At 39.0% G+C, this 26,598-nt stretch overlaps 4 protein-coding genes across 6 annotated transcripts; 1 reads left to right on the top strand and 3 right to left on the bottom strand.

Annotated features, from left to right (window-relative positions):
• Positions 1-893: 893 nt before the first annotated feature.
• On the bottom strand, positions 894-14,051 carry LOC134186386 (eIF-2-alpha kinase GCN2-like). Of its 2 annotated transcripts, none has more exons than XM_062654346.1 (44): positions 13,865-14,051; positions 13,393-13,806; positions 11,998-12,078; positions 11,052-11,244; positions 10,820-10,989; positions 10,392-10,502; positions 10,267-10,338; positions 10,133-10,213; positions 9,823-9,887; positions 9,658-9,757; positions 9,501-9,601; positions 9,307-9,437; positions 9,107-9,249; positions 8,565-8,698; positions 8,187-8,501; positions 8,027-8,129; positions 7,892-7,966; positions 7,714-7,836; positions 7,544-7,654; positions 7,023-7,154; positions 6,862-6,963; positions 6,165-6,212; positions 5,992-6,105; positions 5,814-5,934; positions 5,674-5,751; positions 5,446-5,617; positions 4,518-4,619; positions 4,381-4,447; positions 4,206-4,322; positions 4,078-4,143; positions 3,932-4,021; positions 3,109-3,189; positions 2,885-3,028; positions 2,718-2,828; positions 2,513-2,641; positions 2,238-2,372; positions 2,123-2,175; positions 1,998-2,056; positions 1,842-1,945; positions 1,706-1,771; positions 1,582-1,629; positions 1,464-1,516; positions 1,324-1,404; positions 894-1,249 (listed from the first exon to the last, which is right to left on the bottom strand). In XM_062654346.1, the coding sequence occupies exons 1-44, from the start codon at positions 13,970-13,972 to the stop codon at positions 1,192-1,194; spliced, it is 4,962 nt and encodes a 1,653-aa protein (XP_062510330.1). In that variant the 5' UTR covers positions 13,973-14,051; the 3' UTR covers positions 894-1,191. The 2 variants fall into 2 exon arrangements, with proteins under 2 accessions (XP_062510330.1, XP_062510331.1); XM_062654347.1 differs by having other exon boundaries at positions 894-1,225.
• A 45-nt stretch (positions 14,052-14,096) lies between these two features.
• LOC134186387 (uncharacterized) lies at positions 14,097-14,934 on the top strand. The gene has a single exon (XM_062654348.1). It carries the CDS (start codon positions 14,118-14,120, stop codon positions 14,712-14,714), a length of 597 nt encoding a protein of 198 aa, XP_062510332.1. The 5' UTR covers positions 14,097-14,117; the 3' UTR covers positions 14,715-14,934.
• Positions 14,935-15,608: 674 nt separating this feature from the next.
• On the bottom strand, positions 15,609-20,895 carry LOC134186695 (coiled-coil alpha-helical rod protein 1-like). Of its 2 annotated transcripts, none has more exons than XM_062654716.1 (15): positions 20,655-20,895; positions 20,102-20,542; positions 19,081-19,228; positions 18,904-19,011; positions 18,802-18,854; positions 18,660-18,747; positions 18,312-18,422; positions 17,942-18,048; positions 17,771-17,883; positions 16,722-16,979; positions 16,601-16,671; positions 16,419-16,536; positions 16,108-16,361; positions 15,923-16,043; positions 15,609-15,867 (listed from the first exon to the last, which is right to left on the bottom strand). In XM_062654716.1, the coding sequence occupies exons 1-15, from the start codon at positions 20,864-20,866 to the stop codon at positions 15,782-15,784; spliced, it is 2,289 nt and encodes a 762-aa protein (XP_062510700.1). In that variant the 5' UTR covers positions 20,867-20,895; the 3' UTR covers positions 15,609-15,781. The 2 variants fall into 2 exon arrangements, with proteins under 2 accessions (XP_062510700.1, XP_062510701.1); XM_062654717.1 differs by having other exon boundaries at positions 16,111-16,361.
• Positions 20,896-21,869: 974 nt separating this feature from the next.
• LOC134186844 (uncharacterized) lies at positions 21,870-23,783 on the bottom strand. The gene is made up of 4 exons (XM_062654914.1): positions 22,685-23,783; positions 22,535-22,608; positions 22,429-22,470; positions 21,870-22,371 (listed from the first exon to the last, which is right to left on the bottom strand). The coding sequence occupies exons 1-4, from the start codon at positions 23,778-23,780 to the stop codon at positions 22,249-22,251; spliced, it is 1,335 nt and encodes a 444-aa protein (XP_062510898.1). The 5' UTR covers positions 23,781-23,783; the 3' UTR covers positions 21,870-22,248.
• Between the last annotated feature and the right edge of the window lie 2,815 nt (positions 23,784-26,598).

The following is a 26,598-nucleotide window of genomic DNA, read 5'->3' as shown; positions in this document are numbered from 1 at the left end:
CTTGTGCCAGAATGCATGGATTCAATGTATAACTCCATGATCATCAATCTATCATTCACAAAATTTGCTAATTAGCACTAAACCAGATGCACTAGATAAGGTTGTCTTAATTATTATTCAAAAACATAGTTTAGACAGAACAAATAACGTTTGCCTACTTACTAGAATCTGCTATAGTTCTAAAAATTCACTACAAAACATTTTCAATCAGCCTTAGTCGACTGTGACTGTATGTACAATGCCCAATGAAGGTAAGACCAATTACCTGAAAGCTGTAGAACCCAAGGAGTTAGCCTCGAAGTTCCATACCGTCTCCCAAAAGAGATGAGAAACGGTCTGGATCAACTTCTGATCAAACGGAGTTCGGAAGTAGGTGCAGTTACCTAAGTGAACTGTAAGGATTGTAACAGTCACAAACACCTCATTAGATAATAGTTAATGTCTGATTAGGACATTTGTGTACATCTATACATTATATAATTGTGATCTGTTTAACAGTTAGGGGGCCAGTATCCGTTGTGTTGTCAGCGTTTACTAGTTAAATTAGGTTTTCCATCTGAAGTAATCTCCAACATGTCTGAATGGTCAGCTGTCTGTAAAGAGCACTTTTAGTAAGGCAAGTGACTTCCAAATGACATGTGCTCCTCGACCTGTCATTGGAAAGATTGAGCAAACTATCTCAAAACATAAACTTGTAAGACAGCCCATAGATACATGCATACGTCTCTTGTATAAAAGTCATTTGTACTGTTTCAACAATGTTATGATGTAAAAATACTGATTAGAGAAAAGCATCATGAAGTACATACAAGACTCAATCACAGAGGAGTGTGCAGCATTGATTTTGGAAGCTACAATGTAGCAGCTAATCGATTGGTGCATAGTCTAACAGGTTGATCTGTCAAATTGCCTGCCTGGTTCAACAATGACAAACAATTATAAGCCAATCACAATGCAAATCAAATGCCAAACAATGCAGTGAAAAGAAGATTCAGTACAAAATTATCTCTGTCTACAGTTACGCTGTTTTTACAGAACACAACTGAAAGCCATATGATGACTGCTACAATGGCCCGAGCAAGGACGATTGTTTGCTGTGACATACGAATAATCCCACTTCATTTTGGACCATTTCTGATCGAACTGGTGCATTGCAGTACCAGAGAGTGCCAACATCAGCAACCTTCAATCTCACAATAGAATTTCACAACAATCATCGGGAATGCTGTACAAGAATACAATAGATGATCTGTATAACAGTAAGCAATCGTACACATTTCTCTAGTGACAGTCAGAACACAACATTTCTGTTGATTAGCTCACTTTTTCTTGTTCTGTCTCAACTCTCCTATTGTTTCAATAATGCGATCAAGGTAGTTCTTACGAGAACCTCGTAAAGAGTATCTTTACAATAGATCTACATTACAATAACAGTTGTGATGTTAATACAATAAAACATGTACTTGTCCACAAGACTGCAAACACCAGCTACAAATTGATTTGCGTCTCCTTCAACCTAAATTTTCACACAATTAATCAACGACGTGCAAGAGACAATGTCTGTTCAATATTTAGCAGTACATTTAAAAGCAATCGTAGATCTGACAACAACGGCTGCCTAAATTCAACCTGAAATTCAAGTAGTACATTAGATAGAACAACATTTGTCATGCAGTACACAGCCACAGAACTACAAGCAACGTACTGCCACCACTTCCACACTCTGTGTGCTAGACAGACTCTGCAGCACTTGAGATGCTTTTGATTGTGCCTAGTAACAATTAAATCAATGCATTAACGTCTCTATATGAGCTTGCAGTAATTAAATCCAGAATGATAACCAAGCTTTGAAAACGACGTTTCATATTTGAAGCTATTTTATCAGCAGTTAGTACTGTGACCCCTTTGTGAGGAAAAGTCAAAGAATGAGATTCAGTAGCAGCTCCTACACATAATAATCACACCAGCAATCAAATTACATCACAATATGTGCTGACCTTGTGTCGGCTGCCCTCTTGATGAAACAAGTGTGGGCTGAGAAGTCTCGGTAACCTCACTTTAGAAATAACAATATGAGAATATGACACAAAATCAACACACTGTACACCGTTAATTAATTTACAGTTTGTTTGTCAGTTTGCTCTGAATGTATTCAACTAGTTCAGCCTGAGGAATCTACAACACAAGCAACATGGTATCAACGCTGTCATCTGATCTAGTCATACAGCTGTCCTTACCGATTTATCAACAACTTTGTCTCTCTCTAGCGATCTCACTCGAACAGTCGAGTTTTCATGAACACTTCTTTCAGTCAACAAAACAATATGAGATATTCCCAAATCTTTACAACGTCTGTCATCCAATGAGTACAACTAATAAACAAGATCATACGTACTAATAAACATCCTCGACCTTAAATAGCAAGAATACTAATTAATGAAAAGAGAGAATGAAACAGACAAAATATGACTGACTGACTGACTCAGTGAGAGAGATTATGTTTCAGTTGTACCTGTTCAGAGTTCTCAAACAACTGAGAGCTTATCCCTGCTGCCCAAAGATCACGAACAATATGAATGCACTGATTTAATGGATCACTTCCAACAGAACAGACCAACACATCACACACTCCCGGTATACCCTTACAACAGATCAGCAATTTAATAATACTACAATATCAGCCAATTGTAACATAAACAAATAACACTCATGCATACCATTTCTTCAGCTCCTCCCATGGTATTCACAATCTTGTCCACAGCAATGCTCACACCAACAGCAGAGCAGAATGATGTGGATTTCAACACACCAGTCTGAAAATCATTGATCTATACAGCACTAAATCAGGTCACCTTAATTATTCCAAGTTCTCTAAATTACTGACAAGTTTGTCATAGCGACCTCCTGCTGCCAGGAAATCAACAAGAGCACCTCGATGACGCTTCTGATTCAATGCACTGCCAGCATAAGCAAACATAACCCCTGAAAAATGATCCAACTTGTACGCAAGTCCAAGCCACACAAAAACCTGATAAAACGGGTACCCGATAAAACATGCATGTGATTATACATCAACATTAGTAAACAATATAATGCCAATGTCCTCACGTCTTCAGCTAATGCAAAGGCTTTGAGATGATAGATAATAGTTTCAAGTTCACATAAACCTTCTCTTGCCATCTTTGCTGTCTAAAAATACAATCATGACCAATTAATAAAGATGGCGTGGCTCTACAACACAATGATCAAAGCTGTTGCACAACCTTCATGAAACTATGGATAGTACAACAACCTCCTACCAGTCTTGCCTACGTTAACCTTAATTTTAGTCACGTCTGGTTGTCATGTGATGCGTATGCACCACTTGATATACCCATTGGTCAGTTTGCTATATGCCAGCCAATAATAAGACTGTACTCATTGACTCATGCAATACCGTACTGCTCCTAATGTTTTTGAGTAATAATCTATTCAAAAATTTTGCCTTTGAAAACAATAGGATAACAGAAAAAATAGTATTTTGGTCTTGAAAATTGTTGGTTGGCCGGGGTTTTGATTTTTGTACTTGTGCATGAAACATCATCAAAAATGGCCGCTAGATGGAAGTCTGCAGCTCAAGATGCCAACTCGGTGAAAAAGCAAGTGACTTCTCTTCTCAACTACGGCTTCCGGTTTCAAACCAAAATGCTACTGCTACTTCCCATGCGATATACCGCTTCTGTGGAGAGTCAGCTAGTAGCAAACATTTGTCGCAGTATTAAATCAAATAATTAAATCAAGAAATGACTAATATTGCACAATAGGACCTCAAAAAAATTAGAATTCATAAAAATTTAATTTATTTTTGAAGTCTCGAAAAGAATTAGTCTCGAAAAGAATTAGTCTCGAAAAACCTTGGGAGTATAAGGGTACACTGAGTGCACCAACTTACTTCTCCTTTCTGTTTCAAAACAGGTTCCAAAAACAATCGGACTTGTTCTATTGATTCTTGTTTTTGCACCAAGGCCAGTAATGATTCAACCTACCAGATCGATTCAATACGTACTAAAACAAACAACTCATTTCATACAAACGTACCGTCATCTCTGACAATGCCATTCCATACAACTGTCTTCTTGCATGAACCAACCGCAGTTTGCCTGACTATAAACGATAAAACTCATACAACCAATAAATGGTATCATTATGAGACGACTACGTAGTACCTGAGCATCCCATAACGTATTGCAAACATTTACGTGTTGGTGTATAGGAACAGAGTAGTGATACAGTATAGCTGATAACAGTAAAGTATGATTCAGGAAGACAGAGTACCCACAGCGCTGCTCACACAAATACAGTATAGTTCAATTCCCTGCATGTCACTATATGCCGATCAACCTGAAGTGAAGCAAACTCAGCAATCACCTCACTGACTAGATAAATTACTTCAGCATCAGGCACAAAACTATAAAAAAATTATAAACAAGTAGAGAAAAATGGTTATAAGAGAAAAATCAGAATAATAGACCAGTTACCTGTCACGACCAGTTGTCACAATGTCAAACGCGCATTCCCATGGTTCTCTAGGGTGTGCATCTTGCATTCTAGGGTCCCGATAAACTTTACTCACACAATATCTATAGAGAAGAGCAGAAGCAATGTCCCAAATTGAGCTACATTTATTAACATAGCTGTGATTATGATGTTCACAAATCTATTAGTTGTACCTCAAATTACTTCCAGCAATTGACAATGCTGCCCTCACTCACACCACACATGAATGAATGTACAAACACACACACACACACACACACACACACACACACACACACACACACACACACACACACACACACACACACACACACAGACACACACACACAGACACACAGACACACACACAGACACACACACACAGACACACAGACACACACACACACTGCACACACACACACACACACACACACACACACACACACACACACACACACACTGCACACATACACACACACACACACACACACACACACACACACACACACACACACACACACTGCACACACACACACTGCACACACACACACACACACTCACACACACACATACACACACACACACACACACACACTCACACACACACACACACACACACACACACACACACACACACACACACACACACACACAATCCAGCTGGCTCAAAAAATTTCAAAACAAATAGTCAGCCAAATGGCAGTATTTACTGATAGATCGCCTGACATGAGATGAATACAGATTTAGTGCCACCAAATTAATCATTTGACCCATCTGTGACCATCAGTTTACCCATCTTAATTTGGCGTGCATCACCTAACTTATATTATTAGTTACAATCTACTAAAACAGTCAAACTGTTTTATGCTTACTAAGTTAGTAAAATCACTAACTAGTCAGCTATATTGGCTAACTCAACCTGCTACTAACCTCTTCAGGTTAGATACATCGCTTCTGGCCAAAAAATGTGCAAAGGGAACGCGAAGATCATACGGTAGTGTCAATAGACAACCACCTGTATCCATCATTTGCACTCTGCTGTCAACCTTTTCATTAATGTTGTTCTTTGGCATCAGCAGTGGAGTCAACACTTCTACAGCACCTAAAAATATATTTACTAAAACACTCAGTCAGCGACAAAATCACAAAAATCCAAACCATGTCGAGTACAAATTCTAGCCAAACGATCTCGCACTTGTTGTTGAAGATTAGTTTGAAAGATAGAAAACTGAGTCTAATTAATCAAAAAACATAATAAGTTAATTTGCTAACCTCAAATTATCAAATTATGCATAACTTCTGATAAAACTGCATGTCATATGTGTACTGAAGTACAGACGATGGCGGCTGAGAAAACAAAGCATTCATCATTTCCCGATATCGACTTGTGTTTGTCGATGACAAAGTATGCTTAAGCACCTTTACAAACATAGGTATGTCCAAACATAACCAATTTAACGTAGGGCACATAAGTACTTCATGCAGTTGTGAATCTTCCATGTTAAGAGGCATGTAGTCACTATGTAGAAGATCCTCAGATGTTGGTCGCTCATAAGGGTTATGATTTAGAAGCCAACGAATGACAGCAGACTACTCAAAAACAAACAGCTACACTTCACAAACATTTCAACTAATACTATGTCACAAACCTCTTTATACTTTGCGTCTTCAAATGCAGAAGGAAATACAATATCTTCCTACAGATATAATAACTAGTAAATGCAGAAGGAAATACAATATCTTCCTACAAATATAATAACTAGTAAATGCGTGGTTAGCATTGTGTTAGGCGAGCGATGGTGTTCTGTCTTTACTCATTCGCCGAACAATGGTTAATATGGTTGCGATAATTTCTGTCAAACAAAAATGCGGAGCTTAGAAAATAGACTTTCAGTTGCTCTTCTTCTGGCTTTGTCTTTCATTCTTGGATCATCTCACTCGTTTACTAAGATAGTCGTGTAACAATGGTCGTGTAGTCATGTGACAATGGTTGCATAGCAATAATTTCTGTCAAAAGTAACGTGCAGAAACTCAAAAAACAGACTTTTCTCTTCTTTTAGCTTTTCCATTTTATTCCATTTGTCACGTCAGTCTCCTTTGCTCATTAGTCGCATACAGGAGCAAAATCGAGAGTCATTTCACGTTTCTCGCCAAGAAATTGTAATTGTGTCGAGCCCTCCAAAAGGGACTCATGATTCAACTCTTAGCGCAATATATCTCGACCTCAATTGACGTGACAAGAGAGTCGCTCTTCGCCAATTCAACTTCACCGATTCAACTCACCAATTAATATATGTGTAGATCATATTGACAATCGCATATTTCAGATTAATATTTATATTTTACTTTTCTGAGGTTGCTGATAACTCGAATACGTTCCATTGCTGTGTTGAATGGTTCATGACACATCTCAAAGAAGATGATGCCCAAACTGTATATGTCAACTTTCTGCAAACACAGTCATTGCAGTAGTCAAAAATCTGAACCACACTGGCACCTCATCTTACCTGTGTGTATCTTGTTCTCGTTGGCTTCCCTAGTTCTGGACTAATGTACAATGACGTGCCCACTTGACCAGTAAGACCTTCATCTGCATCTGATGTCTTCCCTAGTTCGACTAGCTGTATGTTGTGACCGCTCTGTACAATGTTGACAATAAAAACAAGCAATACACAGTCATATCGAAACCAAAGGAAATCCATAAGCACAGTACAGAATCACTATAAAGTGACAACTAACATCTACCTTCTACAGTACTAGTATACTACTTATTGAGACAAAGTGAACTATTGTTGTTAATGTGGTAACTTGATGTACTTAGGATGGCATGAGTATATTTTGTGACGTCCCTCCTTCACTATGCAATCCACCTTACTACTATGATGCTACAGTCCAAGTAACTGCAAACTACACGTAACCAGACCCTCTCCGCCATCATACTTCCGGCAAGAAAAACGAGGGTCTAGTAATGTAGAACTACCTGCAAACTGCAAAACATGTGTGTCATATCATTAACTACTGCACTTACAGCAGCAACATTCAATGTTCTCTTTGTAGCAAGACCAAAATCTCCTATCTTCACATGACCACGTGAATCCAGAAATATATTGACAGGTTTCAAGTCTCGATGAATAATACCCTTTCAACATCAACTGTGTAAAATAGAGTAATAAGCATTACAACATTTTCTCATCTCACTTGTCTGTGCACATAAGCCAAGCCTTCAACTATCTCTCTAAACGCCCTCCATAGTTTTTGTTGAAATTTAAACAATCCTTTTTCTATTAAATTTCTAAGTGTATTCTGTCCACAGAACTCCATCTAGTATATCCAACATATACCAAAAATTAAGCCAAATATATAAGTATCTGGAAACCTGAATGTAAAGATACTGCAACACTGGCATCTTTTGCCTTCTTGTCTTGCTCTCTGAGTCACTGTCGTTACTATCCTGCAAAACATAAGTATGTTCATAAATCCATGCTTACACCATTGTTGCAATCTGCTCAACATTCTTGACGTTGACTGCCTTTGATGATGAGAGATTAGCCGAACTTTCCACAAACACAATTTCATCATCAGATACTGAACTGTGGCTGCCCTCAGAATTGGAGCTAAACAACAACATAGATAAAATAAAATACAAAGTGTGTGATAGAATCAGCTAATACTTAAAACGAGGTTCGAAGATATCACCAGTAGGAGAAAACTGCACACTAGGAGACACACTGGTAGCTGCAGAGACATCAAAAGCATTTGATCCAGTGTTTGATCTAAATATCTGAAATGATATAAGATTTCCAGAGCTCAATGATCTGTCTTCCCCTGAGACAACTTGTTCTTTCTCTTGATCATCTTGTTTGTGTTGACGTTTATGCCCCTGAAAGTCTTCGGCAACACTCTGAGTATCTCCTACAGTGCTGCTAACATCACTCTCATTAAATTTGCCAACACTTGGATCATCTTCTATCCAAGAGTTAAAATACCTTGGCACAGAAACTATACTCATTTTCTCCCCGCACAGCGTTTAGAGTACGACAGTGCAGTACCTGACAATATTCTCATGGTTTAGCCTTGAAAGAAGACTGACTTCACCCAAGATCCTTTTCAAAACATCATGCCTGCTTAGACTGAGACGAATTCGTTTGATAGCATAAAAACACTTGTCCAACTTGTTTGTAGCCTGTTACAAAATAACAAAAAATTCCTCGTGCTGTTCATTAGCTTCTTGTGACCTTACACATTCAATGAGCAAAACATCCAGAGTCTTAGGGTCTTGTACTGTTGGTGACTGTTAATTAAGTGTTTTGTATTGATTGGTTTATGTATGCAACAATCCTTGCAAGTGCCTAAAATTAATGTAAGGTCTTAGTTGTATCTGAGTTGTATAATCTGGTACTGAGTTGCCAAAAGTGGTAAAATAGAGCTTAAGGAAGCTGCAAACCCAAAAGGTGCTACCAACAATGCCACCAAAACTAATCAGACTACTACACAGTACTAAAATAAACATGCAAATGTCGTACACAAAAGGAGTGCACAAACCTGCACTTTGCAAGTTACACATCATAGTACAGTGTAGAGTCGTTGTTACCTTAAATACTTCACCATAAGCTCCTTTTCCCAGCAATGTCACTTCTTCAAAGTCTGAAAAGAGACGTGAATGTAATGGACGTGCATTCATTTCTGCTATTGCTGCACTGTGTGGTGATGATGCACGTCCTAGTACTGGAATATCTATAGTACCCAAGAATAACCCAACAGCCAAAACAACCATAAAACTTCAAATCATACCAGAGGTCACTTCATTTTGTTCTAATGATTGTTCATACAAGGGAAGCAACGTTAGTGCATCAGATGTAACAAAGGGATGTTGAATTAAGTCTCCAGCAGTAGGTCTGTACCTTTCGTCTTCATCCAGACATCTTGACAAGCAAACAATTCAAAACTAAAATTCAAAACTTCAATAAATACAACTAAGCAAGCACTTGATAAGAAAGTCCTTCAATGTAGGTGATAAAGTGACTTTAGTTTCTGGCTGATAGCTCTGCACTGGTTCTCCACAGACAAGAGACATAATTAGCAAACCCTAGCAAACAGTAACAATACGACAAAATCTGATAATAGAAATCTTACAGCCTTTACCAATTTGTAAACATCACTTTTCTTCCCCATTCCTACTTCGCGCAATGTAGAGACTTTGACCTCACCATCAAAATTCACAGAGTGATACAAATCAGTTAGCCTAGAAATAGAAAATCAATAGGCATGTACACTACAGAAATTGTTATCTCAGTAGTATCTCCCTACCTTCGATAAATAGAGTAATCAGCGAGTCTTACGTTTCCCTTGCCATCAACAAAAACATTTGAAGCCTATAACCATGCCATAATAATCAAACATCGATATCATTGCAGCAACACAAACAATAAAAAATATTCCATTTTACATTGTGCAAACTTTGTTTTAAGTTAAACTTATTACCCACAAAATGGCTACTGTAACCCTAGCGCATGTCACAGTAAATGCTTGTACAGTATCATCACATGTTGCAACATAAATTGGAAGTAGTCACCACAAAAGTGACTAAACCCGATTCAACAAATTCTTACATACGTACTTTGACGTCCTTGTGAACAACTGCATTGGAGTGAAGATAACATAATGCATCAAGAAGTTGCCTTGTATAATCTCGAACAGTCTATAAATGTCACAATAAATAAGCATGCTGACAATAATAAGAAAATTCATTACGTCCTCATTGAGTTGACATCTGTGCTCAATAATGACTGACAAACTGTATCCCACAATATATTCGGTGACCACCTAAAAACACAAGACTACATAAAAATGACATGAGATACAGTGAGTTGTATAACCTCTATGACGATCATATCTCCTTGTGCATGATGCTTCATACCCAGGTAATGAACTAGGTTAGGATGATGAAAATGCTGTAGGTGTCTGAGCTCATGCTCTATGCTCTCAACCTGAAATCATTAACATAAAAACTACAGTTAGCAAAAAATATCAAAGCAGTTGCCTTGACGTTTCTCTAGCAACTAAATTTTTAGCTTGTTTAGCTCTCTCTCAGTCAGGCTAAAGCTAAACATTAGATAAACAATGTAAATTGTTTGGTAAAAGTGCATTGCATCTGCCAACTTGACTACTTGATTGTCAATGCACACTGATACAACATACGCATGTGTAACATGCACACAATACCCACTAGCAATTTCGCAAACACACACACACACACACACACACACACACACACACACACACACACACACACACACACTTCAACCTGTTTTAGCCTTCGTCGTACAGCTGGATGAGACTCAGTAGATGTAATCTGCTGACTTACATTCTTCTTTGACGTTCGACAATGAAGCTTCCACTCGTGAACAACAACCATTTCTCCATGACTTTCCATACCCACAAACACACTGGCTCCACTTGATTCATTTTGTTGTACTAAAAGTCACATATAGACTTCATTTCTCAGCACTCGGAGAGACAGCAACATTATCACTCACCTAAGTGCCGTACTCTTCGAATAGTCGTATAATCTAAAGACTCTACTCCAAGTACTTGGTTAGACCCTACTGATTTAGTTGTTTGCTCCGTGTCATGCTCCTTCAGTTGTGCAGCATCATGTGCAAACACTACAGACTTGTCTTGCTTGTCTAAAAAGACCATTCCAACTGACTGAACCTCCACATCTTCCACCTGAAACAGTTTCAGCACTTTAGATGTACCAGTCACACAACATCAGACGACAGAAGGCAAATAATTAGATTAACTACATTTGCAAAATATGATGATGTAATTGAAAACAAGAGTGCAGCTTAGCTACTACATATTGTATTCATATAAATGTGGCTACAAATTTAACTTGCTATACTCATTCCACTTTTGACTTTGAGAACAATTTAAACCAAACATGCAATATCACTTCTAGTTCACAGCAACTTGCCTAAGCTCCACAATTAACCAATCAATTAGCTAAACTACAGCCAACCGTAAACGTTGATTTATGAATCAGTTAGTTAGTCAACCCTGAGTGCTCTTACAAACTTGTCCAAGATTTGCCAAGATCTTCACACTGATATGTTCAGTTGCTCAAGAGATATCATGTTTACAGACAGACACACAAACACACAGACAGACAGACACCTCTGAAAACAATAGAACCTATCTCTGCTGTGCTACACAAGTTGTAACGATCAACTTGATTAACTGAAGTCATACCAAAGTAGAGGTCACAAGCACCGATGCGCTCTTGCATGAATAATAATGGAAAACAGATTAGATGTGAGTACCAACTGACCAACATAAGCATACTTAAAAAATTGGCACAGAAATACAACCAAACTAGCACAAACAAACAAGAAGACAAATATGTGTATTGCAGCAACAATTATGTCATGAACAAATATTACAATACTACCAAGCTACCTATACGAGTGTCGTATAGCTTACATCAAATCTCTTGAGTTCATTTCTCTTGGCTCTTTTCTGCTCTTCTGACCTCCTCATAATTTCCTCTTCAATCTGACGTCTCTGTGTGCACAATAAGTTCAACACTTCATTGATATGCCATGCAAATAATCAAGCCAGACCAACCAAAAATCTGATGCTCAATTATTTTGACATGAAAATTGTACCAATTAACTAAACAAAATTTAAAAAGTAACAACCACATGTTGCTTTGAGCATGGACAGTTGTCATTGTGCTGGCTATAAGCCTATGACATATAAGCTTCAGATGTGGCACTGAAACAAACGATGCAGCTAAACGTGAAAACAGAAATTGGACCGCCTGACCACATTTACTGTTAAGACCCAGTGGCAGATACAAGAGGCTCTCGCGGTGACACACATGACCACCTTCGAGGTCTAGCAACACTATGGGCAAACATTGCCTAATAAACAGAAAGACTCTGAAGACTTCCAGCCCATAGCTGTGTGACCTTGTCTAAGATTTGCTATATCTACCCAAAACCGGTGGAGTCACAAATACATACTTGCATGATGTATGTACCAAACCATTCTACAGCTGGTATAACATAACTGCACATGCACTGCAGCACATATCAAATTTTATGTTGGTCAAGCTTAAGTGAATCAGCAAATCCAAGCATCAACGACTTTAATTGGTCTGGCCTCAGTAATTCCTTTAATTAAAAGTACAAATAAACTAGAATATTTTACAAGTGAACGGGCAAGTGCGAACTGTTTCAAATATAAAATATTTGTACTGTGTAGCTAATATATTGATAACCCTATACACAAGTGGCATAATATATTGATAACCCATACTGTAACACAAGTGACATAATGAACCGCTTCAAACTACATCCTTTAGCAGCCGAGAATACGCTGTTGACAATATTCTACAACCAGCCTTCACATGCATTTCTATATAGCTTTCTTTCAAAGATCCCAAGCTAGAATATGTTGGTCTGCAAATTGTCAGAGTCACAAGACTTCTCTGATGTGCTAATTAGTCACAGCAGTGTATAATCGCAGCCCACCCAATAAAGTCTATGCCACTTTGGCAAGCATTCTTACTCAAAAGGCAAAAATCACAGTTTCTGAACAAAGATGACACAGTGGTGTCGCGATGCATGGACCTGGGAAGACCAGGGCCACCCTAATATTAGGTGTGGCCTCTTAGATAATGGACAAAGTCCCATATAAAAAGCAACACTAGCAGCTGGCCTCCCAAATTTTGGAGGTCCAGCGACGCCCTTGGATGACATCTGTAGTTTCCTTCAAAGATCATTTCACGAATAGGCTGAGTGGGTTGAGTTTATAAGAAACATGTCAACCCAAGATCTAACTTTCCTTCAATTTAAATGTGACATACAACACCTCTTGCTCCTGTCGTTTCTTAAATGTCTCCCTCTCTTTCTCCTCTTGTCGTCTCCTCTCTTCCTCCAACTTCTGCTCTTTCGCCTGCTTGTTCTTCACCATGGTGTCATAAAAGGACATCATTGGGGGCTTGTCATGCTTGTGAAGAAAAGTTTGCGCATGATGAGCCAAATCAAACATCATCTCTTCCCCACACTTTTCATCAGCAAGCTTTCTTAGTTCATCCTCCAAACTGCTCACTTGTTTGGCAGAAATTCCTTTTGCATTGGTTACTTCCAGCTCTGGTGCAGTGTTGGGATAGTCAGCATTCATTTTTGCCACAAGAGACAGAGACGTGTAGCTACTATTGTGACCTCCCATGCTCTGAAGAGGCGTGAGAAACAGTTCTATCTCTGGAGGACACCATTCTTGGTCCTACAACATCAAATTTCAAATGACAGACTTAATAAGACACTGACGTAAGGCTTCTTACCGAGTTTCCGTCTTCTTCACGTAAATCCTTACAGTCATCCATGTAGATTGCCTGCAAGGCCTGTAACTCATTTTCCTGTCTGTCTCTTGGACTGTCTTCTTCTGCCATCACACAAAGAAATTTCCACGCACAATAGCATCTAGGCAAATGACGTACTCTACGCTAAAATTGTTTTTTTCAAAGGAAGCCATCACGTGGCATCGCGGTAAGTCCAACGAATTGCTATCAACAACCTCGTGACAAGTGACTCGCAATGGCGGAAAGGTTGCATCAGGGCGACTATTCGATCAACGACCCGTCTATGTCGGTGTCTTTGTCTCCTGCGCCAGGCCTCAACTTGTCGCCCTACGCTATCAACGTCGATCCGTCGTTGTGGAGTCAAGAGGACGAGTTCGTGTTCGCCACCGACTCGCAGAAGACTCGCTCGTGGGGAGAAAAGATGTTTTACCGAACTGGAGTGTCGTATCTCGCTGGTATGTCTACAGGCGGTGCCGTGGGACTTTACGAGGGCCTCATGTATCCAAATGGAAGAACTCTAAAGTTGCGTTGGAACAGTGTGTTGAACTCGTGTACCAGAAGGGGACCCCTTTTGGCTAACAACTTGGGAGTGTTGGCTGTGCTATATAGTTGTATTGATACCGTGGCTATCAAGTTGCGTGGTGGACAGGACGATATTTTCAATTCTGTTGGCAGTGCTGTATTGACTGGTGCTCTGTACAGGTCGACTTCTGGCTTGAGGAAAATTGCAATAGCTGGGGCAGCGGGTGGTTGTATTGCGGCTTCGTATTTCTTTGGAATGTACTTCTTGGGGAGTCGCCACTCCTTGTTTCCAACTAGACAGTATACCTAGCTCTAATAGAGAATTCTATACATATGTGCAGTCATGTTTGCTATGTTTGGAATTACGGTACAGTAGGTATATGGTATTCTGTAATTACAGAAATCTCATCATTATCAACCAGTCAATCAATCATAAGAATCAGATATGACGGTTTCTGGTGTTTCAAGGCAGAATCAAAATACTGTATTAGTGATATTAATTAATCTGAGTATTGCATACACAAATTTAATGGTTGAAGCAATCAGTGCTAACGTTCCGATTCGACATAGAATCAAGTTGAGTCAATGTCTGTCTGAGTATGCCAGTAAGTCAGGTACATGCAGAGGTCTGGGTACATGGTTTGGTTAATTACATGCATTTTTATCTAATGAATTGCCCATGCCTCTAATCCTATAGTTACCTGCTGTTATGAAACAACTAAAGCAGTGTTGAAAAAGTGGCTGTCAAGTTGTAACGACTGAAGTCACTCAAGTTATGGTGGACCCAATAATTTTTTGTTTTAATGCTGTAAAGTAATATACATGTAGTGAGTGACACCTCGAGTTTTGGGATTTGTTTACTAGCCAAAAATCAGTATCATTATTTGATATTTATGAAATATATGTAAGAGTCTTTGACTCCTAGACAACTAAAAATTTTGAGGTTGCCAAGATTACGACTTCGTCTGCCATAAATTTCAAACACTGCTAAAGGTGTGAGACAAGAAGCAGACATGCACACACAAACTCATAGAAAGATGTACTTATGTACATACGTATGTACACATTGTAGGCATGGACAAACAAGAACACATGCTGATGCATGGCCATGGACACACCACTGTACATAGAAGCAACCAACTGATTCCAAATGACATGTATGTATCATATATCATACTCGGTATAGTGTAGATAAATCCCAAGATGCAAGGAGGACTGTAATGCTCGATTTGAAAGTAGCAATACCGCAAAGTACTAAACTGTATTTGTCAATCTATTACGATCAACTTGTGTAGTAATAGTTCAAATGTACAATCTGTTTTGAGTTAAAATCACGTAAACTAAGAATGAATAATATAACACGTCGATGAATCAAACTCACGTCGCTTTGTCTCGTACTTCGACGTCTATTCTTCGAAGTTCAGAAGACAATGACTGCAGCTGGCCCAAGAGAACTCTTACATCTGCACAGAATACAACTTTGTATCAAAAAAAGAAGTTAACTATAGTTATGGTTACCCTCTGGTTGATGTACTTCTACTTGTTCCCTACTATCTCCAATATTCTCTCTGGAAGACAAAACCCTAGACTCTTTGATATGACTACTGCGAGAACTGAGTTCTTCCTGTTTCAATGTTGTCTGTTGACAACAACCAACGTTAACACACATTTAAGTCTATGACAAATTAATGTATTATGTGCACCACCAAAATATTTTTCTCTGATTGAACACTTCGTAATTTGTCTTGTGTCAGTCTCAGTTGACGCTCTAATTCTTCTATTTGTAGTTCAAACTGTTCCTTGGTTCTTTCAGTATCTCTTACAGTCTGCCGTTTGATGTGGAACAGCTCAGCAGCGGTCTTCGTCAACTCAGCCTCTGAGGTCTGTAACTTGGTCACGACATCAGACAGCTGCTCTGCATGTGCTAGTTTGGCTTCCCTAAGTGATTCTTCATATTCTACCAAACACAAATACTCACAACAATAACAACATTCATCAAACTTTTATAACAAACTTTTTTCAGATGATGCCATTCTGTTAGTCATGTCTGACTGAAAGCTTGCGAGAGATTGCTGCAATTCAACAACTGACGTTCTGGACTCCTCCAGCTCGCTTTCCAAATTAGAAGTTCGCTACAATGATGCACAACAATATTACCACGGAAGAACAAAAATATAGCAAGCAAAGTATTTGTACAATGCGTTCTTCAGTCAGAGAATTTCTGAAATGATTAGACTCAAATGTTTTGTCTTGCAGCTGTGTTTCATCTGTAATACACTCTATCATCACGTCTATTAAGTATTCGAAATTTCCTCACATTGTTCTCTAACTGATTGCAGCCTCTCTTCTAAATGAGCGGCATCCTCTTCCAATCTCAATAACAACGAGTCTCGTTCACTTGTTAATCGTACCACTTCACTCCTCAAATGATCAACAGGAACCAAGGTGAGTGCAGTATCATCACTTGCCTCATCGCTTGTCTCATCATTTGTTGACTCAGGCAACTGGTTAGACTGGTTGGATAATACAGCATTCATTCTGCTCTTCCATACAGCTTCTTGCCGATTATAAAGACCTATATAGTAAACACTATAAATCTCTTTTGACTCAATAGCAATACTTTGATAATAGTTCACTGTTGGCACGTCCAAGTGTATGAAACCTTGCATATCCTTGTACAAACCGTTTGTCCAAATCCCTGTATGTAAGTGACCTAACTACTTCATCCTTCATTATGTATCCAATGATCACCTACTGTACATTCCCTACAGTACTCTCTCTGCCAGTGTGTTACAAGGTGACTACTGAAGTCACATGGTAATACATCCAGAAAGTGATAAGCGAGTAGCCCTGTACCAATCTCACTGATCACTAGAGTTCTTCACATTTGATTCCCATGTAATGTTTCAGAGGTACAGACATATCATATGCGGTAGGGTAGGTATGAAGTGCCATATAAAAAAGACCACATATACCCTACTTGCTTGATTATCACCCTAAAGTTTAAGTAAGCCCCCAGCCTCCACTTTAAGATTTCACACCTCTTAGTCATTTTAGTGCCAATTTTTTGGTGCTTTCTACAGTGACTGTTGCTAGATTTGTGTCTGTAGAAATGCTGACATTCTTCAACAACTTTAGATGTCAATTTTTGAAAGGTCCCATCCCATACTTGATGTTTGACTCGAGCCAACCATGGGGTGGGGTAATAATCAAGTGAGTATGGTAGTAGGCATGACCGCCACAGATGAAACTAGCATAAGGTTATGATCAAGCAGGTAAAGTACACGCACTGAACAAAATTGGTCTAAAATCTACTCTTCTTCAACTAAGACAACTAATAACAGAAACAATGTCTCGCTTTCAAACCTCTCAACAATGAAATTCGTCCTGTTGCAAACACAACTCGCTGTTCTATTGATTGCAACTTCACTGATGCACACTGTATTGCCGACTGCCTGTCAGTTAGCCACTCAAACAAACTGCAAAATATATAATAGCACAATATCTTACAAATAAAAAAACAACAAATTACAATACCTTTGACATTGCTGCTTTATGTCATTAAGTGATCGTATAGCAGTATCTCTCTGGCAAGTCAAAGAAGCATTCTCCTCTTGCAGTGTTTTCGAACTGTCTTCAAGTTTCTGTTCCATGCAAGAGTAAATGTAACACAACACAGTTACTACATAATGCCACTTACTACTTATGATTTCATAAGCAATAAACACTGCACGTGGTTGACAACAATGTGTATTATGCTGTCATACAATGTTTGTTCAAACAGACACATGTGAATATTAATTTTATCAGAGCACCTCAAGACCAAACAGTGTCATCCATACATGAGTACAGTTTGAGCACAAATGAACAAGCACTGCATAATGCAAACAGTGATTTTGCATCGTACCTGCGTCTGGTGCCTTTGTAATTCAAGTTGTGCTGTTCTGTCGGCTAAAGAATGCTTCTGTACCTCACATTCTGTTTGCAATTCTCGCACTTCTTTCAACATCTCAGATAGCTAAAAGCGATGGATGATAAGGATGTTGTTTAAAGTCGTCAGTCCGACACATACGCACACATGCACACAAACGCACGCACAAACACACACACCACACAAATACACAAATGCACACACACACACACACACACACACACACACACACACACACACACACACACACACAAATGCACACATGCACATGCACACACACACACACACACACACACACACACACACACACACACACACACACACTTCTTTCTCCGATTTTGCTCGTCTCTGTGAAGCTTCTATTTCTCGACTTTTCTGTTGTACTAATAAAGCGAACACCTTCTCTCTCCATCTACATAAAAACAACTGCAACGATGCATTGATTGTCAACACTAACATTCAATACTTCGTCAACAAGGTTTGCATTTTGTTCTCTTCTCCCATCATGAAATTGGTACTCTGCAAAAAATTATTCAATTCTAATGACAAATCTAAACTCAAATCAGACCTTAGATAGTTCCGACTGCTGGATATTGACGATTTCACTCAGAGATGCCAGTCGAACATTTAGCAGTTCAACTGTAGATCTGAAGCTATCAGTTTCTACCTCTGATTTCTACATATACATTTATCACATTGTGTGTAATTAATCACCAGTAATTATTGACAGCAGAAATATCTGAACCTGCAGTTGAATTTTCAAAGTAGCATTTTCTTCTTCTAATACACTAGCAACATTGTTATTATCGGTAGCTGAAGGTAGTGAAGTACCAATGTAAGAACGAAGTTGCTGAACAGTCTGCCGTTCGTCTTCCAGTTCACAATTACAACGTCTAAATAACAATTAATCACACCCTTCTGACATAATTTAAATTAAACCCTACAAAACAGACATACAAACAAATTAGACACAGACCTCAATATATACAGCCAGTCATTGGTCAACCATCACACTCGGACAATCAAACAATAATTAAATTCATAAAGTTTGAGATGCTGAAAAATCAATTCAATAAACAACCAAGCCCGTGATAGAGATGCATGATTATGCTTTGGCTACATAAATTATTTTGTATCATACTCTAATTGTTTACTCTCCATTTGTGTTGACGTATTTACATAAAAAAATTATGTAGCAGGCTTGCAAAAAGTTGGCACCATTCGAAACTGCCAAACCGCTCATTTCCATTTTTCAAGTCTGTTCATCAAGTGTCATTCAAGTAAACAAAGTCAGCAATGAACTCAACATTGACAATGAAAATTTGTATTGAAGTGTCATAAAAATGCAATGAAATACAAAACGCAAGCACAAGTGCTACTGTTTTCAGCATGTATAAAAGCATACGCATGTTGCATACCCTAGCAGATTTTTTATATCTTATGTCTTTGACAAGGCAAGAACATGATCACAAGTAACTCTATCGGCAAGCCACTGAGCCGCTTTGCAAAACGCCGGGGCAATTGTAATAATGACTGGCCAACTCTTGGCACGATCAGCCATGTGACTGACGGACTTTGAACAAGTAATAATAATTAATTTCGTTCTGGATATAAAAAGACGAACAGATATACAAAGACAAACAGAAAAAACAGACAGACAAAAACAAACAAAGAAACAAACAAGTAGACAGACAAATGTCTCTACGATTGCATCCCTTAGGCTGACAAAAGAAAACAAAAACATAATGATCTATATTCCTGCATGCCTTAGCTCTTCCTCTAGCCGTTCAATGTTGCTGTCCAATTCTTTCCCTTTCCTTTCACTCAGCTGCTTTGTCTCTTCAATTTCTTGCTCACACCGTTGCTGGTTTGTAGCCAGAGTCGTCTGCCATTCACTTACCATTGCCTGGTGACTTCCACGTTCTTCTTCCAACTTTCTCTCTAACATTGTCACACTTCTCATCCTCTCCTCCCTCGTTTCTTCTAACTGCAAGTTTTGCTGCCTTATTTCCTCCAGCAAATCCTCCTCTCTCTTCCTGAAACGTGTCTCCATGTCACTCACAATGTCCCTTCTCTCTTCTGCACTAGCGACCAGCTGTCTTTCCAAACGTTGAGCTTTTGATTCGGCTGCAGACAACAGGCTTCGTCTAGCATCAATGTCACTGTCGTGGCGTCTCTCTGCAGCTCGCAAATCCTCTAATTCACGCCTACATATACACCATGCAAATCAATGAGAAAACGCATACTACAACATAGAAAAGCAAGTGTAAAGCAGACAAACACACAAACAAACAAACAAAGCATTTCATGACCCGATACCTCAGTCTCTGATTTTTTTCTTTCAATTCGAGTATGTCGTTGGTTGTTCTTGCCAGGGAACTCCACGGTTCTTCCGTCGTCTTTCGCTTCATTGTGTACATCGAAGGCGGCAAAAGCTGTCTAGAAGTTGTAAGTGCATTTGTTGAACGAGACGAAGAATTTCTGGAGAAAAACAAGTGCGGAGGTTGTAGACTTTGCGAATGGGCCGCCATAGATAATGACAAATCCCGTATAATTCAGTGTAGGCGTAAGAACATCGTCATGTTTATGCGCATGCTCGTTAACACACCCACGCACGCACGCGCACACGAACACAGACAGACAGACAGACAGACAGACAGACAGACAGACAGACAGACAGACAGACACACAGACACAGACACACAGACACAGACACACAGACAGACAGACAGACAGACACACAGACACAGACACACAGACACAGACACACACACACACACACACACACACACGCACGCGCGCATCATCTATAAACTTGCAGACGTCCCCATGCATAGCCATACCAGGTACATACAGCTCTAGATATCACAAGCATTTTCCACCAGTGATCTAATAAGATTCCATGCAGCTACAACCATGCAGTTGCGTTCACAAATACTGCATTCCTTACTGCAAAAGTACCACTACTTTGGCATGAAATGAAGTAGAAAGATCCACAATCACTAACTTGACCAGCTGCCTCACGGCAGAGCCCTATATATATATATATATGTGTGTGTGTGTGTGTGTGTGTGTGTGTGTGTGTGTGTGTGTGTGTGTGTGTGTGTGTGTGTGTGTGTGTGTGTGTGTGTGTGTGTGTATGTATGTATGTATGTATGTATGTATGCAACTGCATTCTTCTAGTGACTCTTTTTGGGACTTGCTCACTTAGTGTATTACCAATTTATTAATTATATTATTAATATAATATATATAATGGAGACAAATATGCAGCATTGACCGATGTGTGTGATATAGACACATATGTACGTATAACTTACATGCATCATATTCAACTCAAAACACATTGACAACATGAATCACAGAATTGAGAACAGATTGTACAAGAACATAAAGGTCGAAAGTAAAAAGGACTGAACCCCAAACATCGGAGGTATGTCATGCCATTATGGCATTCAAGACAGCTAGTGATAATAATATCAGAAATTCATAATGTAAGATCGACCAGTCGCCATACAATGACATACACTGACAACAACGATAGCATCATACATTCATTCATACAAACTATACAAATGTGATGTTAATCCTGCCAATCAGCTCATTCTGACTGGCAGTCTGACTACACATGTATTCTACATTAAATATGAATATGAAATTGCTTATAAACACACAGACATAAACTTAACTAAAAGTAATTCTGCAGTATATATTGCTACTCGAGTAACCTCCAAATCTGCACAATTTCCTCTGACTTCAAATCCACATTAAACTGTCAATTGCACTGGTTTCTTCTCTTAACATCACATGACAGTCACCAACCATCAACCAAGCTAATGCGAAGGTCCAAAAGCCAGTAGATTCAAAGTGACAGAAAATGGCACCATATCAATATTATCTACTCATTGACCCATTAATCCACGTCATCACAAAACCCGCCTGAGTCTGTGGCTGAACTACCACTAGATAGTTTGTGACGGTTAAACTCTAAAATTGAAGACACGAGACTTTTCTCTAACTTGAAATCGTAAAAGAACTACAAAGCACAATCAGATACAAATAACCACATTCAAACGCCTTCACTCACAGCTACCTGTTCTACATCACTGTCTATGTCCATAATACTTTCAACTTCCTGTAGAATCACAAAAACAGAAACTGACTGTAACAAATAAATTACATGCTCACACAATAGAAACCTGAAGTTGAGACAAGCATGACTCGATGTGCTCAAAAGACTTGATTTTGAATGGAATGTCGTAAAGAACATTTGCTATTTGCAAATATCACAAAACATAGACATATACTTTACCTCATATCATACAACTCGATACCATTAATTTTCTTACAATGAGCAGAGTGTGCAAACTGTCTTCCAGTCGCGGCAGTACAGCGTTGAGCAGATTGCTTCACATCGATCTTTAGCGTAGACTCCCACGTTGTTTGCTGTCGTGAAAAACCAAAATTCCGAGCTGTGACGTATTCATCGTCAGAGCAGTCTCCCAAGTCTGTAGTTGTACTCACAGCAGTTTTCTTTCGTAATGGTTGCAGGTCATCATCAGATGATTCACTAGTCTCTACTAACTTCCGACCAAATGCTACAGATAACCACTTTTCTGAGCTTATTTCGACCCAGTCACTTTCACTAAAATCTATCGTGTCTCTAAATATAAACAAAGTCCCATCACCGTCCACTCCCAGCAATACATTGAATCTATCGCGACTAACTGATAAACAACGAAGACCTAAATTTGTCAGATTCATGTGATGCCACGTTCCATTGCCAACACCATCCCTAGGCATGTATCTCCACATATCATAGTTACCACCAATACAACAATAGAGAGCATTTACACAAGCCGCCATACAATGAATTGTAGCATCGTTTCTACTAAATAAGCCAAAAAACCACGACGATCGCCTGTTAATGTTGGGAAGTCTATGCCACTTGGTGTAAGTACCACTGCTACAGTATATCTGCCCACTTTGTATTCCAACAAACACGCGATCCGTCTCACTAACTGCCACACACACAATTCCAGTTGCATCCTCACAAATTGAATCGGGTTTGATCAATTTTTGTGTAGCTGCTCGCACTGATAACCCTTTCCTTAACCGAATAAAGCTTACATCTCCAACAGACGTCACAACCCAAACACTCATATCGCCAACAGCCAAGCCAACTGCATTCCTCACTATTACTAATTGATTCCAATTCAAAGTGTCTTTATCATTACTGTTTATGACCATGACGGAATCTTGGTCAGTGTTCAATGCGAATACATAGCCAGCCTCGTCAGCACCAATCACTGGGCCAAACGAGGTCTGAGGAGCTCCCAAGTAACGAGAAGTGCAAACAGGAAGTAAACGCTCAAACTGCACCAAGCAACGATTCTCCTTATACCCAAACGCCAACGAACCAGGCCCCAACGTTACGTCCGTCATACACATAAACTATCACGAGGTCGAGTTATTTATCCGGGACCTGCGCGCCCATCTCCGCGTAAGTGCGCTCCCATCTGCACGTAACTGCGTGCCCAACAGCGCGTAACTGCGCAATAACTGAGATGAGCTTCATTAATTTTTTTTTTTTTGGGGGGGGGGGAAGAAAACTGTGTATTGCTTTTACCAAAATGTACTCAACTGTTGTAGATCAAACAGAAGATGAACAACTCTATTACTTTTTGCTTCTATTTTCTAATGCCGAAAACAAAACTACATGTCTAGTAAAATTAGCAGGTTTCATATATGAAAGTAAGCTTTTCAAGCGGATTAGCCCTGAATGTCCTTGTTCATGACTGCTGTGTTCAGACTCTTCAAAACTCTGTTCTTGTAACTGTCAATACAGTAGCCATCTGAACAACTATAAATTACAGTACTTTAGTATATTGTACAGTGACACACAATGGCTCATCTATATCAAGCTCACCTTGAGTGGTTAACTACACCAACGAAACCGATCAACAAGGACTATTGAATTTTGAAATAGCCTTGGTTCTCTAAATACAATTACCAGTAAGTCAAATACAATATGTTCATTTTCTTAGTCTGTATGTACTAATTAATTACCTGATTAGCACATACTGATGTAAGTTACAAGCGTTGCCCTAAAGAATATATCGTTGAGGCTCTTTGAACCGAGGCAGCATCATTTGAAATGGTATTCTTGGTGACTCAACATTTTGCAACACTTCAAACCCGTATGATATTTCATGAGGGCAATTTGTAGTTAATATGTCGGGAGACAGAGAATGGTGTCCTTAATTCTCCTTTTTGTGACAAAGTGTTGTTTTACATTATTGGGAAACATCAACTTGAAATTTATGAATTCATATACTACACCTAGACACAGCACCAATGACCCACTACACAACTGCCAATACTGAGGGATATTAGGAAAGAATGCATAGTCCTCAAACAAGTTATCAACTTGAGGTGGTGGGTCTTTCTGTGTTCTGCTTTGTGTTTTCGTAAAAGGAGCCATCATACAAACGACCAGACTCACCAGTTCCTGAACAGTTCTTCTACAGTGATCTGCCATACAACTTGTTTTGTCGTTCTGAAGGCAAGCACTGATGAATTGTTGCAAAATGGGTACACATTTACGTAGATGTAGGGTGTCATAGTGCGTCAAATCTTCTCCTTTACAGAATTTAGCTAAAATTTCTTGGGTGAGACGATCCTCTTCAACTGTCGCTGCAGCCTGCATTACGCGCACTTACGCGTACTTAAGCGCAGATAAGCGCGCACTTACGCGCAGATGGGTGCGCAATTACGCGCAAATAGGCGCGCAGTTACGCGCAAATGGGCGCGCAGTAACGCGCTGATGGGCGCGCAATTCCGGGATTAATACATGCGAGGTCATGTGCTTGTTTGGTTCCCGGATAATTTGCACCTGGTGACGTAAACTGTCACAAAGAGACCCAAATTATGGCCACAAGGAACATTTTGTGGTCACAACTGTTGATACCAATATTATTTTTAAATAATTAATATTGAACGTGGCAATTTCCGTAGGTAATTCACAAATTGTCAATTGCACGTAGAAAATAGAATATTCAAATTCATGTATACCACTACTATACTTACAGAACAGAGTTCAGAAGCACTGTCTAACATATAATCATACCTGCACGTCTTCTTTAATTAACTATGTATATTTGCTATAGAAATGAGCGTACTGTACTCAAAACTATGCTTCTGTTCTGCAGTTGACGTAAATAAGAGAGAAAGAGGGCGTTTTAGCATTTTGATCAATGCATGGATCCATCGATGCCTTGCTGTGAAATTAGTTGGTTAATTCAACTAATTAAGTTATTAAAACAACGCTCTGCATTTACAAAGTGTACAGCTAGACGGCAAGCAGTGCTAGCATTAATTAATATTGCTACTTCATTGATGGTAAATCCGCACATCAAAGATTTCATCGAATAGATATTTTGTAAATTGTCTAACTCTGCAAGACTGCATCAACTCTTAGTCAATTAATTATATTCTTATTCAATTAATTATATTGTTAGTCAATTAATTAAATTGTTATTCAATTAATTATTTTGTGTTGAAGTTTAAAATTATCACGTGTCTTTGTCGAAATTATTCTGCGAACATGATTTGATTCACTAGGTGATATTTCTCAGCAACTTAGTAGGCACAACAACCCAGCTGTACGTATTTCGTGCATTCGAAACTAGAGGATATGGACATCATCTAAGCACACAAACGACGATGTTGCCCATACGATTGTTTGCAAGCTAGGACGTTAGTTTATTGCAACAAATAGTTAGTTTAATGTATCTGCTATATAGACGAAGCGTCATCCGAGACGTTTTCCGGGTCTCTCTATTCCCTGTGCCCATAGAGGTGTAAACTTTGAAAATCTCTGTATTGTTATAAACAGCTGGGTCTGGCATTATTTTTATTAAGAATTATTTAAGCCCTTCGTGGCTATACAAAGGAAACCGAAGGATAACTTTCGATAATCTTAATTAAGTAATTAACTAATAAATTGTACAGCGCGCATGCAGTTTTAATTAAGTTAATTAATTAAAGAAGACGTGCAGGTATGATTATATGTTAGAAAGTGCTTCTGAACTTTGTTCTGTACGTTTCAACTGAACAGACTAGCTAGGTAAGGTACACAGTTTTTACGGTAGTTAAATTTGTCCATCACACATGATCTGAAGAACAGTTTGGACGATCTTCACACAGTGGGTGATATTACCATCGTTGAGAGAATCCAAACCATTTACAGTCCAGGCTACAA

Source organism: Corticium candelabrum, chromosome 11 (assembly GCF_963422355.1).
Source record: "Corticium candelabrum chromosome 11, ooCorCand1.1, whole genome shotgun sequence".
NCBI classification, from domain to species: Eukaryota; Metazoa; Porifera; class Homoscleromorpha; order Homosclerophorida; family Plakinidae; genus Corticium; species Corticium candelabrum.
Note: the sequence above shows the minus strand (reverse complement) of the source record. Positions and strands in the feature narration are given on the sequence as shown.